The sequence below is a fragment of the Manis javanica genome, chromosome 15 (genome assembly GCF_040802235.1).
Source record: "Manis javanica isolate MJ-LG chromosome 15, MJ_LKY, whole genome shotgun sequence".
Lineage (NCBI taxonomy): Eukaryota > Metazoa > Chordata > Mammalia > Pholidota > Manidae > Manis > Manis javanica.
In genome coordinates this window covers 7,133,165-7,148,437 of record NC_133170.1, presented here as the reverse complement: position 1 = coordinate 7,148,437, position 15,273 = coordinate 7,133,165, and the positions used below count along the sequence as shown (strand labels likewise).

General features: G+C 40.1%; 1 protein-coding gene across 9 annotated transcripts in view; it reads right to left on the bottom strand.

Moving 5' to 3' along the window:
- DENND5B (DENN domain containing 5B) overlaps positions 1-15,273 on the bottom strand; it is a 153,070-nt gene that overhangs the window by 46,938 nt on the left and 90,859 nt on the right. For 6 of the 9 annotated variants that reach the window (XM_073223371.1, XM_073223372.1, XM_073223366.1 and 3 more), the window contains 5 exons: positions 13,776-13,963; positions 8,016-8,543; positions 5,166-5,397; positions 3,212-3,298; positions 1,146-1,296 (listed from right to left, as the gene is read on the bottom strand). In XM_073223371.1, the coding sequence (XP_073079472.1) occupies positions 1,146-1,296; positions 3,212-3,298; positions 5,166-5,397; positions 8,016-8,543; positions 13,776-13,963 (1,186 nt within the window). The remainder of the gene's footprint in view (positions 1-1,145; positions 1,297-3,211; positions 3,299-5,165; positions 5,398-8,015; positions 8,544-13,775; positions 13,964-15,273) is intronic. The other 3 variants (XM_073223368.1, XM_037020272.2, XM_037020273.2) reach the window with 1 other exon arrangement.

The window sequence follows — 15,273 nt, the reverse complement described above, 5'->3', positions numbered from 1 at the left end:
CTTGTTAAGAAAATTCCTGGTCTTATTAGTTTGTTCCTTGCATTATTAAACCTCAGCTACTAAGCATAATTTTACCAAAGATGATCACATTTGCTGAAATACTGAAGGCTGCTTATTTGCTTTTGCTTTCTTTGTAAGCAGCATATGAAATTCCCTCTAACGGTTGATCAACCATTTGCTCAGACATTGTTATAAAACCTTTCTTTAGTACTCAATTGTTAATAAAACACTTGTATTCACCTAAAATCCCAAATAACTGTTCTCCACTCTAACCATATTCAGATATTTTCTGAATAGATCATCTACCATATAGAATTATGGGTTTACCTTTATTTTTGGTTATTTTGCAATTTTTGTACTTGATACTTAGAAAGTACGAAGATGGTATCATGGGCTGAATTGCGTCCCCCCAAATGATACGTTAAAGTCAGTCTTAACCCCAATATACCTGTGAACGTGGCTTTATTTGGAAATAGGGTCTTTGCAGTGGTAATCCAGGTAAGACGGGGTCATTAAGGTGGGCCCTAATCCACATGCCTAGTGTCCTCATAAGAAGAGAGAGATTTGGAACTGCACATAGAGAGATGACAGCCCCATGAAGAGGGATGCAGAGGCTGCAGTCACATGGCTGCAAGCCAAGGACTGCCTGGGGCCACCGGAAGCTGGAGAGGGGAAAAATATCCTTGCTTAGAGGCCTCGGAGGGAACACACCCTACCCTGTCCATTCCTCGATTTTGAACTTCCAGCTATGAAAGAATAAATTTCTGTGGCCCTAAGCCACCAAGGCTGTAGTAGTTTATTACAGCAGTCCTAGGAACTAAGACAGAAAGTGGAGTTTAACTTCCTAATTCCAGCGGACAGTACGAGCCTGACATTTAGATACAGCCACTGAAGGTGACACTTTCCCAACTGCACATCACTTAAGGAAGAAAAAAATACTGAGTCTTTGGATTTTTTTTACATGACAGAATTAAAAGTCAACTACTCATAGAATGTCAATCCATATTTCAAATGCACTCTGTCTCTGAAAAGGGCAACCAGATTGGCAGATGCCTAACGGCTCGGCCCGGAACCACTGGAGGGGCAGGGCACTGCAGCCGCCATTCCTCCCTTCGGCCCGCTACTTGAGTGAAGAACACGCTTACTTGGTGTTAGCTGGTCCTGTGGCCAAGACGTCAGACTGTAACTTTGGGAAGAACCCTTGCTCGTATTTGCCTTGACCAATTTTCATATCGAGTAGGTGAGGGTGGATGGCAGTGTGATCCATTTTCATCAGTCGCTGCTCAATTGATTGGGCTGTAAATTAAATTTATACCAAATTAGAGACATTTCCTTGGCAGGGCCTTAAAAGTAGCACTTCCTCTGCTCATGCACTGACAGGGAGCTCAGCCTTTCTGACATTCCAAAATACATTTTTACAAAAGCTTTTCAGTAATCAGCATAATGTAACTATCAAAAGGTTAATTTTAAGGAAGTACTAGATGATTAATTTTCATGGTATTTTCTGCCTTTGTCAAAAACAGGGTAGCAGGGTTGGAAAATCTATAGTTTAGTAGGGTAACAGTTTCCTCTAATTGAGAAATTCAATATCCTTAATGAAAATATGGATCTAAGTACAATATTAAAGAAAGTGATAGCAAAGAAAAGATTTTTCCTTGAGCCGAAAAACAAGTAAAAGCAAGCACACAGTGGCCTTATGTTACTTCACTTCTTTGTGCAGAGACCGATTAAATATTCATGGTTCCACATTTGTAAAAACAAGGAATGGTGTAAAGTTTATTACCTCACTTTTAGCGATTATCACATTCTCATTAGTAGGAGTCACTTAGGAGTGTTTATTAGATCAGGAGTGGTAATGCAGAGAAAAATTAAGTAAGCAGGCATTTAGAAAATGTTCAGAGCATAAGAAACTGGCCTTCAGAAGAATAAAATAGGCCAAAGGTAAATGAGAGGAATTACTCAATGTTTCTATTTTAAAACCACTTCAAGCTAGGAGGATATCTCAAAGAAACAATGAACTGTTTCTCTGGTAAAAAAAAATCTGATCTTAAGTGTTTTTATCAACTGCACTTCCAAGAGAAAAATGTAATATCTATGAAGCAAGACCAGCTCTCCAATCTTTGGCCCAGAGATTACCAAAGGGGAGAGGGGGCAGTAAGTGTGGTTGGGCGGTAACACAGAACACACTGTGGCGAGCTGCTGATCTTGGGATTTAAGAGAAGTAAAAACGTGTTCTTATAAATTCTTCACAGGACAGTTTATTTTGCCCTGTTCAGAACCAGCAGTCTGGGGACTGCTGGCCATTCCCCACACATATTCTAAAAAAATGTCCTTCTTGGGTGGGGAGGGGTGTTCATGACACATTCCGTGCTTGTCCAAAGCACATGCTTAATGCCATCCCACGTGAGATCAGGGCTTCACCCAGGCCAGTTGTTGTGCTGGGCGACAGCATTGAGGGGGACTCCGCAGAAGTCCCCGTTACCCTCTGTGATTTAAACTTCTAAATGTTAGACATCTGCTTTAAACTTCCCTTATTTTTGTTCATAACTCATATGAATCTATCCAAAACTTTGTTGAATTTCATTTTATTTTTAACATGGAACTTCTCTTGAAACACAGTCCATATGTTCTCTGCTGGGCAGAAGGATGCCATGTCTTAATGTGAAGTGGTATTTAATTTTCAATGATGCCCCCTGGCTCTCCAAAACCCTGTCCATACTCTCAGTGCTTCCTGTATTTATAAACACTTAATGAATCGAGGGTTTAGGCAAAACAATGCTTAGATTCCCAGCACAGAATTCTCTGAAGTTCAGGCCAATTTTATGTTCCAGGAAATACTACAAAATTCTATCTCTGCCAATCAGCGCTTCTGTCCTCACAAAAGGATAAAAAGGGAAAGTAGCTTCAGCTTTTCCACTGGATTTAAAATGATAGAGAAATCCATGTGATATTGAGTTATTTTCCTTTAGTTTAGGAAGCTTTTTAAAAACAAAAATCAAGATTCACAATGAAAGACTCCGGTATTTCTATTAGGGTTGCCCTCGGATAATGCAATGTTACCTTCAGTGATCATGCAACCCGTGAATACTGAACATTCAGAGATCATTAAATGCCTGCTTTGAGGGGTCATGGGCCCGTTGTTAGACTTTCAAGGATTTGTGCCGATACTCATTTTCTGTGATTGGTAAGGAAAAACAAGACTCTGCGTTACTATCAACGAGTTGCCTTTCTGAAGAGAAATCATGAGGTTCTGGTGCCACAATATCAAGAGCCGCTTGCCTCTGACTAAAGAGTTCACCTGCAAATCAAAACTCTTTTTAGTTGGAGGCAAAACAAAACCAAACACAAAACAAAGGACAAAAAACTATACACAAGAAAAACCCAGTGTCGCCAGCCAAAGCCCAGTCGCTTCAGCTTTGGGTGTGGGTGAGGGGACGGCAATTCCACCTGATAAATGCAGTACCTGCACCATTTATAAGGGAGATGGGCACAGCCAGCTGCCTCCTTCCACTTTTTAAAAAAAGTCTTTGATGAATGCTGTTCCTGGGAGACTATTGCTTTGGCCTAATCTCATTTTCATATATGTTAAATCTATAACGGCACATTTTCAGGAGTGTGATATAATTTCTGCAGTAAGAGTGGGAGTATCAAACTCTTTTGAGAGGCTGACAGAAAATCTATTTTGATTGGAAAGATCTAGAAGAACATTAATAGAGGAATCAGTGCTTATCTACATTTAACAAATTCTGTCAGGAAGGGAGGAATGAAATTTGTTCAACAAGGCACGATACTATTATTTTTACGTGGCTATTAAATTGACAGTCAGAGCATTGACAGTCAGAGTACCCTCTGAACAAGCATGGACAGTTTCTTTCGTCTGCTCCCTCAAGTTCCAGAAACACAGGTAACTGCACTTCCTGAAGGGGTTCCAGGGCTCTAACCTGACACAACAGGATGAGGAACAGGGGGCTCAGACTCGCTGAGGACATTATTTACACGCTTCTTTCCTTAGACAGGCTACGACTATGGCTGCGCTACTCCCGTGACTTCCATCTATTTAAACAAAGCGATGGCAAGCAACAGAGACGAGCCAAGACACTCCACACCTGCCGCCTCTTCTTGCTCCAGGGGAAAAATGGCTCTCAAACAGCTTCTACATTTGAAGGGAAAGAAGTAAACAGGGAGGGGCACTCAGGTAAGAGCCATCAGTTTATTTGACAAAGAAAGAGTTAGGAACCAGGTATCATGTATAAACCTGTGTGGATTGGGGCATTGTGACATGATTTTTTACTGAATGAACAGCTGATGTGGTAGCAAGGCTTCAGGAGCTAGCACCAGCCAACCTGGGTTCCAGCCACGGCTCCAGCAATCACTAGCTAAGCAATCATAAATAAGCAAGTTATTTAACTTCTCAGTTTTCTCAACTGTAAAATGAGGTTAGTAACAAACAAAAGGAAATGTGCCTGTGCCCCCTCATTTTTAACGCTGAATGCAAAGATGCATGTAAACACCTGGTGTAATAGCCAGCATACAGGAAGTACTCAGTAAACACTGACTATTAATACAATTATTTATTTAATGGGCTACATTACACTGCCAGACAAGACTGGCCAAGACTCATAAGTCTCTGAGGGACAAACTGGTGTCAGGACTGGGGAACCTCTAATTTGAATGCAAGAGTCCAGAGATTTAATTTCAATAAATAAAGCTATTATTATTAATGGCACCACTAAAATAATATACTGTTATGCAGAATAGGCAGCATCTCAGATTTACTGTTTTAAATTAATACTTATCTTCCCTTAGATGAAGGGAAATAAGGTGACAAGGGGAAACATAAGCAGCAAAATAGAAATGGACATTTTTTCCATTAAGGCAACAAAGAGAATGAGACAAAAATCACAGCAACCTTATAGTTATTCCCCATTGTGTTGCTATTGTTTTCCCTCTTCAACGGGAAAAGGAATGTTAAGAAGGAACGGGACAGACATTAATTCAAAGAAACAGAAGGAAACAAGACCATACAGAGCACCTTGTGATACAGTACAGGGATTAACCGTGAAGTCAAAAGTTGAAAATTAATTTTGTGGTTTATAAAGCCAACAATGTGGAAAAAGAAATGATCATGGATTTTAAGTAAATTTTAAAAGGCATGACAAATATACCTGCTTCTTTTAAGGTGCTGCATTTCTGATAGATAGATGTCCTCAAGGTGGGTGCCCTTACATTATACAGTCGGATCTTCTCGATCCGGAAGTCAAAGACCCGAAGCAAAGGATCTTTCTCTTCCCACTGAGACATGATTTTATTATCGATAAAGGTGGCAAACATCTGTGTTTCAATGAAGCGTGAGAGAAACGGCAGGTAAGGCTCAGGCTGGTCGGACAGAAAGGAAGCCTGTAATGAGACCATCAGGAAGTTACTCATGCAAAGAGACCATTGCGATACCGCATGATAAATCTGAAAATCATCTGTTGCTAAGGTCATTCTTTTTTAATCTTAAGACATAGAACACTGATGTTTGAAATTAAAGTAATTGAACATCTACTTTTCCTTATTTTCTTCTTAAGTTCATGGAATTTAGATTGCTTAGGTCTTTAGCACGGATCCCAGTGTTCAGAACTGACTTCCATTCTGCTCCTCGTGACCATTACGTAACAGAGAGGCATCATTAATGAAAGATGGTGGATCCGTTGCTACATGATCGCCAATCCTCCTCCTCACTTACCATTCAATCTAACCCCTTTCCCCGGAGAGTGGTCATTTTTTCTGCTCTTTATTTCTAGCCTATGCAATATGCCCCCAAATCATAAGGCACTGGGGTGATTAACTGATGCAATAATGACATATACATAAGTAATAACCTTAAAAGAAAACAACATGGGATTTGTGCTTATGGGTGAAATCTTTTTACTCTACTTCAGGTGGATGTTTTTCTAGACCCAAGCACTGTTAAGAGACTGAGGGATGAGAAATTCACGGTCAGTCTCCTTTCAGACCTGTGCTGACAGAACAGCCTGGGCCTTCACAGTGAAAAACCACCCAGTGCGAGCCAAGCCTTTGGGAAGCGTGCGCCACCCGCCCCACGTCTGTCACCAGTCTGCTGCACAGAATGGCTCAGTAAGCTGGCACCAGTTCCGAAGTCAAAGTGCTCACTTTTTTCTAGGGCTCTTGGGGCCCCCATGTGTCTGGGAATTCTAGCTGCAGTTGGTATTAGCTGAAATCTGGAAGTGAATTAATTCCTATCTCAGCTATTCATCTTTTGAGTAGGTGCAGCGTGGCAGAAATCAGAGGGGAAACACCGAAGTTCTGACGTGAGGTTCTCTCCTTAATACTCATCAGTTTCTTCCTAGCATATTTATTTTTCCTTCTGAAATCTAGGAAGCCTTTTGAAAACTGTACAGAAACCCACTTACTCAATTTAAGGGTCTCCACCGTATTTACATAAATCCAAAGAGCCAGACAAAAGTTCACAGCAATGTCTAGAAATCAATTCACCTCTTCCAAAGATATTTTTACAGATAAATACCGATTTTTACTTTTTATAGAGTGAATAGTCTATTTTTTCCTGAATGGGCCAGATATCTGGCTTTTGATATTCAAGTCCTCATGGGCTACGACACTGAAGTCAGCAAAGAGCTGGCTTGCAGGACTGGTATGCGATTTGTGCTTATGTGATTATGTGATTATGTGTAAACTTCCCCAGTGACAAACGAGAGCCTACTAGAACCCAACATGAAACTTTCATTTCTCTAGGGGTTGTAGAAAAAGAATCCCATTTATAGTTTGAAGCTATATAAAGATTGAGAAGGAAGAAAGTACTAGTGCTCAGTTTAGATAAGAATTTGAATTGCCCCAAGGATAAGTCGTAAGTGTATCCAGATTAGGTCTCAGCTGGATAGGAAAAAATGTGAAAAAGTGGTTAAGTTTAATGAGAAAGGAATCCAAGAGCAGGAATACATTTGGAGAAATGAAAGCTTCTTAATTCATTAAAGAAGTTTTCTCAAACATAAAGTGCATCAGAACTTAGCTCTTCAGCATCATTTATATACTCTACCTGAAAAAATATCTGGTGAAATTGGAATATAATCTTTTATACTGCCCACCTTCACAAACATTTTTTATTAAGACGTATTTGTCAGATACTCCAAGATTGTAGATTAGCTTCTTGGAATGTATTAGCATCTTTGAGAGGCCTTCCACGACACAGAGACCATTTAAGCAAGAAGCCATAATTCACTCTAACAGCAGATTCGTGTCTTGCCACCACAGAAGGCAGGGGACTAAACTGCACCCCAGCGACGTGGAAGAGGCAGTACACACGCCACAGTGCTTCTGTCCGGAATTTTAAAAAATCTGGTAGATACGGCAAGAAAATCTGGTGTAAGAATACTCTACAGTAAACCTCAGAAAGGAGCTTCACCTTCAGCAGGACAGTCAAAAACCGGTGTCATTCTGTCTTCCTTTTCCAAAAACATCGAAACAGAGCCTTAGACTTATTATCATAAGGCCTACTTTTAATTCATTTTCCCTCTCTTTTGATACTAAAATGAGACAAAAATTTGCCTTCTGAAACTACAGTACATGGACAAGTTGTGACATCATTATAGGATGAAGACACAAAAGAAGCGTAAGGACTTGCTAGAAAAGGAATGGGCCTCACTGAACTGGACTTGATCCTAAAACAAGAGTAAATAGAACTCCAACAAGGTCAGAGAGTGTTCACAGGTTTTAAAAACCTGTGAAACTTGAGAGTTTCTATAATTCGGGCATCTTCAAAGTACAGGACATTTTCAAATGAGATTAAAGGCAGTTTAAGTTACAATTCAATGTCCAGCTTACGTTGCTACTTGACATGCTTTCCCGTGCAACTATTTTATCTAGGATGAAGTACTGGTCAAGAAAAGTTCTGAATGAGACAGGAGAGAGGAAAAATCTGTGTTTAAAAAGAATCAACAAAACCAGTACCACAGCCCACTAAGAACCATGGAAAGGGAAAGTGTGGTGCTTTTTACTTTGTCAAAGTTCTGCATCTGCTCCCGGCTGGTGAGCCAGGACTCCATGTCCTGCGCAGTCTGAATCACAAATGCTTCATAGTCGGCAAACATCTGTGTGAAGCGGTTGGCGAAGACCTCTCGGAGCTGCACGTTGAGCTGGTAGTCCTTGAGCTCTGCCTCTTCGCACTGGAGTTTCAGATCCTTCTGTTTTCCACCCAGAGAGGAGGACAGGTCCATTTTGTCCACAGCCACCCCGGTCCGCTGGGCCAGCGCCTGGAGGCGGGCGATGGTTTCGTTGCCCTTCAGGAAGTCACACACGCTGATGTTACCGCTGAGGACGTTGCCGTTCTTCTTGTCGTTGACCAAGTCTTTCAGAACCAGATTCTTCAGCCTGGTGGCGCTCTCGCTGCGGCCCTCTGGTGGGAGCCCAAACTGAAGCAGCACCTCAGAGAGTTCCTGGATAAAATCCACTTTATTGGGAAACTGGGGAAATTCCTCAGGCAACTCAATAAAATGGTTGTCAATATCCACAAAACACAAATTCGCCTGCAAGAGAAAAGAGAAATACGAAGGTCTTAAAATAAAGGAATTTGATTTTCTAAAATATTCTTGCTGATTATTACCAAAAACATCATAGAGGACACTGCCTTTTTTTAAAATTAAAGTATTATTGCTAGACAATCTTATGTTGGTTTCAAATACACAACACAGTGGTTCAACAGCTCCCCATATTATTAAACCCTCACCCCCACTAGTGCAGTTACTATCTGTAAACACAGGAAGATGTCACAGATATTCATCGGCTGTGTTCTCCTCCACTGCCTTTTTTTTGACTGAGCTGTAACTGACATACATTATACTTGCTTCAGGTGTACAACATAATCCTCCATGTGGACGTAGGGTGAGATGATTACCTCAGTGAGTCTAGTCAACATCCTTCACCACACAGTTACAAATGTTTTTTCTTGCAATGAGAGCTTTTAAGGTCTTACAGTGCCCTTTTATGTTACCTTTTTCAAGATTAAGACATTTTGATTTTTTAAATTTCTTTTTCTGGCACTTTCTCTTCAGTGAGCATTTTATACCATATTTAATATATATGAGTAATTTTGTCTGGGTCTTAGCAACTTAGGATAATCCGGACACGGTTCTGCAATATACAGCATCCAGTAGGCATTCTTAAACAAGAAAAGGGCACAAACTCATAGCCCCCAACAAATGGCCACTGGGTACGATGCTCACTGAATGAACCTGAACATCCTATGCCATCATGCTGTTCTCTAACGCTCTCTGTAATTCAGAATTAACAATAATTGCTAAAATTTAGCAGCTGTAGTCCCGCGCCAAACAGGAAAAATTGGCAAAGAGCAATCCAATGTGCAGAATATCCACACATTTTCACTTTATCCAAAATTAACTTCCACCTCCTGGACAGTGAAACCACTTCAGAAGTCATTAGACAAACAGCAGGAGGCAGAGAGAAGTCAGGGAGACGCGTACTTTGAGAACCACGAATGATGAACCCTTGAATAATTAAGAGTTGATTCGGGAGATATTTTTGGGTTTGGGACAAGAGGAGACAGAAATCAGAGGAAACGTTTTTGCTTTTTTGAGTTTGCTTACACTCTAGATTTTGAATTGATATTGAATATAAAGACTTTTAAATATTTTTCAATAGATATGGGTAATTTAAGGGTCCAAGTACTTGCAAAAAATGTTGATTATCCCTCAGGTGCTTGATTATTGTAGACCCAAAACAGCCCCTCACCTTTACTGTTCAGACCCTCTTATCAGAACAAGGTGGTCAGTGCGAAGGAAGACGATGCTTACAGACTGCGGGTGGGCGGTGGGGTGCGGAGGCACAGGCCCTCGCAGGAAACTGCAGCCAGGGCTGCGCTAGCGGCTGAATGCTAATGTTCACCGGGCGGAAGTCAACAAACGAACAGGGATCTTCGCCTCGGTCTCTCTGTGTCCCAGACGGCCCTGCCCCTGTCGGCAGGCTTTGAATTGTCTGGGCCTGCGGTCCTGAAGGGCAAGTAAGGCAAACGGAGGAGAGCAAACCGCCGGGGCTTTGTTTTTCTCTTTGGATCCCTACTTTTCACCTTAGATGCTGATGAGCAAAAACAGCCAAGTTCTGAACTAAGCTCAATAAAAATTCAAGGTTTTCCCCAGCCCCAAACCAGAGAATCAGCGATGACTCCTCAAGCCTGAAGTAACCTTGAATCCAATCCTTTAATCTGGCAGTTGGGGAAACTGAGGCCCCAGATGTTAGGTGACTTCCTGACACCTGTTCCAGGTAAGCACCTTCAAACAGTCTGCTGGCTTTGGGGGATTTGTCCTCCAACTCTCATCTCCAACATCAGCAGTTTCCTCTAGATAAAGTAAGAGCTCCAAGCCCCGCCTTGCTGCAGACAGCAGTGCTGCCCGCAGCTGCTTTAAATCCACGTCTGTACATACGTTCCTGCGGCCTCTAGAAAGCAGGATGCAAGGAAAGGCTTAATGGGAGAAAGTAGGTCACTGTAACTCAAACGGATGATTCAGTCTCTTTAAAAAACAGAAGAAAAAACCCTCACTGACTTGCTAATCGGAGTGTTAACCAGCCACCTCCTATCACTTACATTCTGTACTGTCTCCTTCATTGATGCCTCCCTGCTATTCTTTTCTATCCCTCTCCTATGAAAAGATGAAATGACACATTTGGGGAAATTTCACAGCGTGTCATGCTCATGCGATCACTGTTCAGTAGGGAGTGTACGGGGGCCAGGGTGGGTGTCCCAGCGCCGCAGCCACCAACCCGCCTGTCCTCACGTCTCCACGAGTCTGGCCCACACTCCTGGGTATGCGGAGGAGGTCCAAGCTGGGGCTTTGATTTTTTTCACAAAGTAAAAATAGGATTGTGAACTTGTATTATAAAAACTCATTGAAGCAAAACCAAAAAGCCCTTTTTCTAAAACAAATAAGAACTCCATACAACAGGGCATTCTGATAAGTAACTTTTTCACTTTTAATATCATTAAATTAAAAAAAATTCTATCAGAAGAGCTCAAGGAGTTTAGAGCATGAACAATATACTGGACATCTTAGTCTTCCGTTACTTTAGGCCTAACTATTTCTAAACTTTTACTGATCGACACTGCTCACAAGTTCAGGATAAGTGATTACTTCCAGTTAAAAATAACACACATTCCCTGAAAAGTAAGGGAACAAAGACTTGGAGCTTATTTCTCTCTTCTGCTGTGAAGCCTTCCTGTGTCCCCACCCTAAAGGCATTCTGATTTCCTCTGCACACATGCTTAGCTGGTTCATTCCTCTTTACTACCTGACTTTCTTTCAACCTGTATTATTGATATTTGTAAATACCTTATTTTGGAAGGCAGAAATCACCTCTTATTTATCTCAATGTCTCCTAACATCTCCTACAGCAGTGCTGTACGAGACAACTGGTGAATGAATGAATGAGACTCAAGGATCTGGGTACTTTGTGAAACCCCAAAAAGGTACGCAGGAGGGGGAAGCATGCCCGACCCTGAGGCTTGGGCAGCTCTCCCCCTGTTTTGTAAGAGATCTGGTTTCTCAGTGGCTGAAGTTAAGCTGGCATGAGGACAAATCAGAGGACAACATTTAAAACATTCCCATAAACCTCAGTTTTCCTCTTGATTTGTTGTCTACCATTTACTGTAAAGAGGAGCAAGATGGTAGGAAGCGAGGTGCCATGCTATGCAATTAATCCTCAGCGCCGTAACCTTCCACCATCGTTCCCCCCACCCCCAAAAGATAAAACAAATGGCTACTGGCGCCCAACATTTTGGAGCCATGGGAAAAGTGAGTGGGCAGTTAATTATAACTCTATGTAGTTACATTAGTTAGCTAACAACTAAAATCTTAACCTTCTTAAAATAATCATCTTGTAAAGTTATCATTTTCACAACTATGCTAAGAAGCCCTGTCACTGTTTTTAGTTATTATTTTACTGTACAGTTTTTCAGGGAAAGGAGGGAAGGGGCAGTATTACTAGTTAATGTATTTATGATACTTTTTTAACTGGCTATTTTTATGTCTACTTCCTCCCCAAAATTATGTGAAATAGATTATTTCTATTTCATCTCATTGTCAAATGATATCAGAGCAAAGTGATACACCGCTAGGCTTTTCTTCTAAACAATGATGTATGAATTTACACTTACTATACAGAAGCATTGCTTTTTTCCTAGCTAATTCAGGTTATTTCATGTTACGCTACTCTGTGAATAGACGGATATGTATATTTATTAAATAGTGTTGATTTAATGAATGAAAAATTAGAAAATGACAGACACTATTGCAAGAGCTTTTAGGGTCAGTGAATAAATGCAGAGACAGAATGACTTCTTGACTACAAATACATCAAGGCAGCATTTTTAAATTCTCAACAATCATTACTCCTGCAAAAACAGGAAGATAATACTGTATTTCCAAACAAATGGGCATATAAAACATCGTCTGGTTAATAGGCAAATAGACAAGAAACTCAACAAAAAACTAAAACATGTCACTTTTAAGATCTTTAAAACAAAATACAGCTGGCTATCCTATTTCTTTTTCCTAGAAAGTTTAAAGGAATTCCTTATTTGAATCAACAAGATACTGAGATCAATTCAATAAAGGAGAAAACAAGAGAACTCAGGTAATAAAGAAAAGAGGTATAAATAAAGAAAATAGAGAGGCCAAAGCAGAGAAAATGAACAAGTTCAAAAACAGCAAGATAGTCTGGATATGTGTTTTATATCATCTGAGTTAAGCCATTTTTCCCCTGAACAAAAATGTTAATTTTGACAGGGAAACATTCATTAGAGGAAAGTAAGCAATGGATGATTACAGGAATCTTTCCTGAGTATAATGGCTGTGGCTTACTGTGTTATTTTATATTCACTTATTAAAATGAGAATCTCTATGGGAAACAAGAGCAAATAAAAGTGATGCACAGCATGAAAGACATTAAGAAAGGTGCTAATTAAATAGATAACAATATAATGTAACTAACCATTGTTTTAAATAGCCATGGCGCTCTCATCAATATTTCATTTTAAAGGTTTCACATTCCAATTCTCAGTACCATTAACAGCTAAAAATTAGACAGAAAATACTTTCAAGATTTCCTGTTTATTTTCTTCTTAAACAGCATTTGAAAATTTGAACATACACAGAAAGCAGTAACCATAAAGTGGCCTAAAAGCTGAGTTAGAATTTTTGTCTCAACCTCTTAGCCAAGTTGATGACATTTAGAAATGCTGATAACTAGCCTTAGGTCTGAAAACAAAGAATACAAAAGTATTTAGTGTTTCCATTATCCCTAACTTGCTGAAAGATGTTCATTTTCATTTGATGGAAGCCAAGAAGCAAATTCACCTCAATTAATACAATGATCTTAAAAATCAACACTTAAAACCTGACCTGTGTCATTTAAAACAAAAATGCATAGCAGGAATAGGGGGGAAAGAAGTGAAATGTCATTAGAATAACAAAGTGACTAGATAATGCTACCATGGCTCCATCTTCACAAATGTACAGTTGTGAAAATTTGCCATTGTCCTCTTTTGAACTATGTTTAATTAATTTCTGGGTCACGGTAACCATCAGGAGTCAGGATTTGCACTCTATGGTTCACACCCCACCCGAGACGTACTTGGAAAATTCTGGACAATCAGAGACACAGTTTGGAGAAAGACAATGCTTCTAACAAAAGTAGCCTTCATCCAAATCAACATCAGCAAATGCTTCATCATTCATTGAAAGTTTTACCTCTTGAGGAAGTTCTAGTTTAGAACGGTCAGTTCCTTCTTTTGACTGAAGGCCCATCAGATAAGGGACAGGAGCATCAAGAAAATGTAGCAGAGAAGCAGGGAGGATGGGCACGTAAACGTGCTGCCACTGAAATGGGAACAAAAGTGTGGTGATGCCTTCCGCCACCGTCATCAAGCGCTGATAATCTGCACAGAACAAGGGGAAAGGGAGGGGAAGATTCCAAGTAAAAACATAAAGCACTGCAGTGAGCTTGAAAATAACCAGTTTCCAGGAAAAAAATCTTGTGCTAATAAATGAAATATTTATGATCATGCAGAAAATATCCCACCACAATTTAAGTTCTATCCCACCACAACTGAAGAGTCAAATGGTCTCACTTGAATGGTATTAAGGGGGTTTGAATAGGTGGGAAACATTATCACGTGCTTCTGAAATCACTGGTACGTGAGTTTACATTCCCTTAAAATGTGGAGGGAACAACAATGAACAAAATTGCTTTTGGCATGTCTCCTGTTGAAAATGTACAAGAATATTGCTGTTATCACTTTTTGTGTACATGAAGATGGATACACTCCCCAATTCAGAGGCTCTTTTTTTTCTGGCATACATGATCATGGCTACAGCCTACAGTTATCCTGATTATAATTTATTTGGGCCGTCCTTCTGTGGTTATAAGAAATCAAACAGATATATGCATTCAGAGTCATACTTTCTATATTTAACCCCTAACTACAGATCTATCAAATCTAGAGACAAAGTGAAAGTTCCCAGAAAATTAAAGGCTGGTTATTTTGGAACTGCTTCCATGAACTAATTTATCAAAACTAAAAACTTTACAATATTAGAGTGTCCTCCTCTCCCCTAGTTTTATTGAGCTGTAACTGACATATTACATTGTCTTAGTTTTAGGTGTACAACACAATGATCTGACCAATGCATATACTGTGAAACGATCACCACGGCAAGTTTAGTTAACATCCACCACCACAGTTAACAAATAAAATACTCTCTTAAGCCAATGGAGTGCATGCTTTATACATACACAGTCTACGATCCCTGTTTGAACTCTTGGAGGCAGAACTCTTGGTGTCTCAGAATTCAGACTTTTTAAACTTAGAAAGGTAATATTGTACATATACCACATGCATAAAATACCTAGGGCAGAATCTTGTAGTTGAGCACTTTAATAGTTCCGCAGCAGACCATCCGAGTGTTCCAGCAGGGTGGATAACCGAAGTGTTTAAGTAGGGTCACTGTGGTTCAGGTCTGGTTTTCCCAATGAGTTACAAAAGCTTTGATTTTCCAAATTTTGGGGGATATTTAAACTGAAGAGAATGGTTATTATGAACTTATACTTTTATGCTCTCACAGAATTTACTGTGCACAAATACAGTAAAATCGGGGGGTGTGAGGCTTTGGGGGAGTCTTTTTCAAAAGGTTAAGGAAAATGATCAGATGCTATTCGGTTCATGTCAACTCAAAGAACCCTGCCCAA